Below are 3,775 nucleotides of genomic sequence, written 5' to 3'. Positions count from 1 at the left end.
TAGTGGCAATCCTAGGATATCCTTGGCTTGTGGATTCATTTTCACATGACTGTTGTGGTATCAGAGGCCTTGATAATTAGCTCTTCTAGCCCTTGCTAGGAGAATGATCTCCAGCTACCTTAACTTTGGACACATGGTCTCCCAAATCATCAGCAGCTGTAGGATCAATATAAGAGAACAATTTCCACATTATGAGGTCTGTGAAAACACCAACAGAAGAGTGGTAGTGTGACTAAGTTAACTTAATCCAATTCTACTGAAGGGTGAGAAGTTGTCTGAACTGAGAAATCTAATACAATAAACTAACCATCCTGTTGCGTTCAGCCTGGCCCATTGCACATCAGTTTCTACAAAAAATTGCAACTGCGTGCCTACAGTCACATGCTTCATTCCTCTGATGAGTCTGAGTCTCTGGAGGATCTTCTAGCAAATCACCAAATCCAGACGCTGTAGAGGACTGGGGAACTGAGCTGTTAATAGAAATGATGTATACTTCGTTGGTGGGGTTGTCAAATGGTACAATCACTCTAGAAGGCAGTTTGATGTTTCCTCAAAGAGCTGAATATAGAAATTCCATATGACCCAGCTATTCCACTGCTTGGAATATACCCTGAGAAAATGAGAACCGAGACACAAAGAGACTTGTTTGTGACACCAATGTTCATGGTAGTGTTATGCATCATAGCAAGAATACAGAAATAGCCCAAATGCCCAACCATAATGGAGTGGATTGAGAAAATGTGATACATTCACACAATGGAATATGATTCAGCACGCGAGTAATGATTTTGTAAATTACTACGTAACATGGGAGAGACTGGAGAGCAATATGCTAAGTGAACCAACTCAGTCTCATAGAGACAAACACTGTATAAGACCATTAATGTAGAATGAGTAAGAGGGTCCAAGGAGGGAAGAGGGGGTTCTTTTTTTTTTTTTTGAAGAGTTCAGGATTTTTTATTGAACATGTTACAAAAGGAGTTTAGTCAAAAAGACCAAATCCCATGTCATCATCAGACTCTTCATATTCTTCTTTCTTTGCTTCCACTTTCTTCTCCTCAACTGGAGCAGCAGCAGTTGGGGGTGGGGGGGGTGGGGGGGGGAGGTCCTCCAGCTGGTGTGGCCCCGGCCACTGGGGCAGGTCCACCAGCACCCACATTGCAGATGAGGGTCCCAATGTTGACATTTGCCAGGGTCATTGCAAACAGCCCAGGCCAGAAAGGTTCAACGTTGACACCGGCTGCCTTAATGAGGGCATTGATTTTATCCTCCGTGACTGTCACCTCATCGTCCTGCGGGATGAGGGCCGAGTAGATGCAGGTGAGCTCAGAGACGGAGGCCATGGTGCGCTGGTACTAGGCGGAAGGCTGCCAGACGCGGTGCTAGTTGCCAGATGAAGTGAGGGCCTCACCCCAACGCGGCCTTAGCTTCCTCAGAAGGACCGAGCACCTTAGCGGCAACTGAGGAAAGGGCAAAGAGGGGGTTCTTAATTATAGGGTCACACAATTTGATGGGCGTAAGGAGATCAGTAAAGGACAGGGGTAAGACCCGGTGTGAAAAACAATGTACATAAACTTTCTAAGTAAACCAGTATAGTAAACCTCGAGTTGCTATAATCAAGGATGCTTTCAGCAGAATGTTAAATGATCCAGGAAGTATTAAAAGAACATGGAAAGAATATGCTGAATCACTGTATCGAAAGGAATTGGCAGACACAGAAGAATTTAATGAAACGACATATGAGCAAGAGCCTATGGTGATGAAAGAAGAAGTTCAGGCTGCTTTGAAGGAAATGGCAAAAAATAAGGCCCCAGAAATAGATGGTATACCAATTGACATATTTCAGCTAACAGATGCTGCCCTGGACATGCTCATGAAGTTGTGCCAAGACATCTGGAGAACAACCACTTCGTCAACTGACTGGAAGAGATCTATATTTGTTCCCATCCCAAGGAAAGGTGACCCAACAGAGTGTGGAAACTATAGAACAATCTCATTGATTTCACATGCAAGCAAGAGTCTACTGAAGATAATCCAAAAACGACTGGAACAACACATCAGCAGAGAACTACCGGAAGTCCAGACTGGGTTTAGAAGGGGTCGTGGGAGATCCAAGATGGCGACGGAGGCAGAGACAGCATGGTGAGCTGTGGGAGTAGCGAGCCACTTAAAGCAGGGCCATTATGGCCTTCCACAGACTTCGACTTATTGATAATTGAACACTTAAACAGTTGATGACTGGCCCTCAGTGAAGATCGAGACTCAACAACAGGAATTCAAGGATTCCCAAGGAGGAATGGGTGAGTCTCGTGGCTCTCAACCCCCTCCCGCAGAGCCCGCACCACGCCGCACAGCCACTGCAGCTCCATGAGGCTTCCACAGCCGGAACGAATGGATTCCCTCACCCAGGATGGATGCTGGGCACCAGCCCTCCTCAAGACTGGTACATTGAAGCCACCACACTGCTGCAAGGTGGTCTTGTACTGGAGAGAATTCTTGGAGCCAGGATGGCGACTGTGGGGAAAGCGGGCGCCCTCCGGCGGCCCGCACAAGAGGGGCAGCACAACCGCCAAGCGCCCGTGCAGCAGGGTGGGGAGGCACGCCCCCAACAGCCGCCCGTGCTGGGGGGGGGGCCTGAGTGCCTCCCGCAGGCCTCCCATGCTGGGGGTGGGGCACGCACCCCTGCTGGCTGCCTGTGTAGGAGGTGGGGGATGGGATGCATGCCCGCCATCTGCAGGTTTGGGTTTCCTTGGACAGGCCAAAGAAGACGATTACCTATGCATTGGAAAGGCCAAAGAGGACAATTACCTATGCATTGGAAAGGCCAAAGAGGACAATTACCTACGCAATGGATTGCTGAAAGTCACTGTGAGTCTGATGACCTTAACACTGGCAGCATGCACAAGAGGACTGACATCCTAAATGCACCAAATATTTTGTTGTGTTGAATGCTTCTGCCAAAAGATGGTTAGACCTGGGGAGAGTCTGTTCACAATTCTCAGGTTCCCTTTATCATATATAAAGGGGGAGGGCAGTGACACCTACTTCAAAATATAGTATGACCACTTATGGGGGGGGGTAAAAGTGGCAGTGCTGGAATTGGAAACACTATCCCTGAGCACAGAGTCCTCAGTCAGGCGAGGGGACCGGACTGGGATAGGGGCAATTGGAGGGGGAGTATACCAGCCAGCTCCTGGGGGGTGTTGCCCTGCTCAGGATGGGCTGCCCTCGGCCCCCGGCTCGCGGCGAGCTGTCCCAGCCCTCTGCCCGGGGCGGGCTGCCTTCAGTCCCTGGCTCGGGGTGAGCCGTTGCGGCCCTCTGCCCGGGGTGGGCTGCCCTCGGCCCCTGGCTCCAGGTGAGCCATCGTGGACCTCTGCCTGGGACGGGCTGCCCTCAGCCCCCAGCTCGGGGTGAGCCATCACGGCCCTCAGGGTGAGCTCCTCAGTCCCCAGATTGTGCCATCTGACCCCTGGGTGGGGAAGGAGAAGGGGAAAAAAGAATGCCTAGGGTATCCAGAGAATGTTACCTAGGCCACCTTCTGCTACCCTCCCCCCCCCAGTAAACCTGAAAGCAACACCTTCAAAGCCCTTCTATTTGTAACTCACAAGGTTGTTCTCTCTAGGTTTGCTTTGCTCCCTTTCCTATAGGTAACCTTAACTCTGAGTTTTATTCCAGAATTGACCCTGAACCCAGTGCCAGTGACAAAAAGGAAACACAACTGACAGCTAAGGAAGCAAAGGAGGATGGAGCCTCTGGGTTCAACCAGCCATCCCCA

The 3,775-nt window shown here is 50.1% G+C and overlaps 1 protein-coding gene and 1 pseudogene across 1 annotated transcript; both read right to left on the bottom strand.

Annotated features, from left to right (window-relative positions):
• Positions 1-982: 982 nt before the first annotated feature.
• LOC102869783 (60S acidic ribosomal protein P1-like) lies at positions 983-1,343 on the bottom strand. Its single transcript, XM_006880447.1, has 2 exons — positions 1,108-1,343; positions 983-1,076 (listed from the first exon to the last, which is right to left on the bottom strand). Exons 1-2 carry the CDS (start codon positions 1,341-1,343, stop codon positions 983-985), a joined length of 330 nt encoding a protein of 109 aa, XP_006880509.1.
• A 64-nt stretch (positions 1,344-1,407) lies between these two features.
• Positions 1,408-3,775, bottom strand: part of LOC102858803 — a 30,728-nt pseudogene continuing 28,360 nt past the window's right edge.

This window comes from Elephantulus edwardii, unplaced genomic scaffold, assembly GCF_000299155.1.
Source record: "Elephantulus edwardii isolate Elephantulus edwardi_28Jun2011 unplaced genomic scaffold, EleEdw1.0 scaffold00008, whole genome shotgun sequence".
In the NCBI taxonomy this organism is placed as follows: domain Eukaryota; kingdom Metazoa; phylum Chordata; class Mammalia; order Macroscelidea; family Macroscelididae; genus Elephantulus; species Elephantulus edwardii.
The sequence above is the reverse complement of the archived record's forward strand: the minus strand, read 5'-3'. Positions and strand labels throughout refer to the sequence as shown.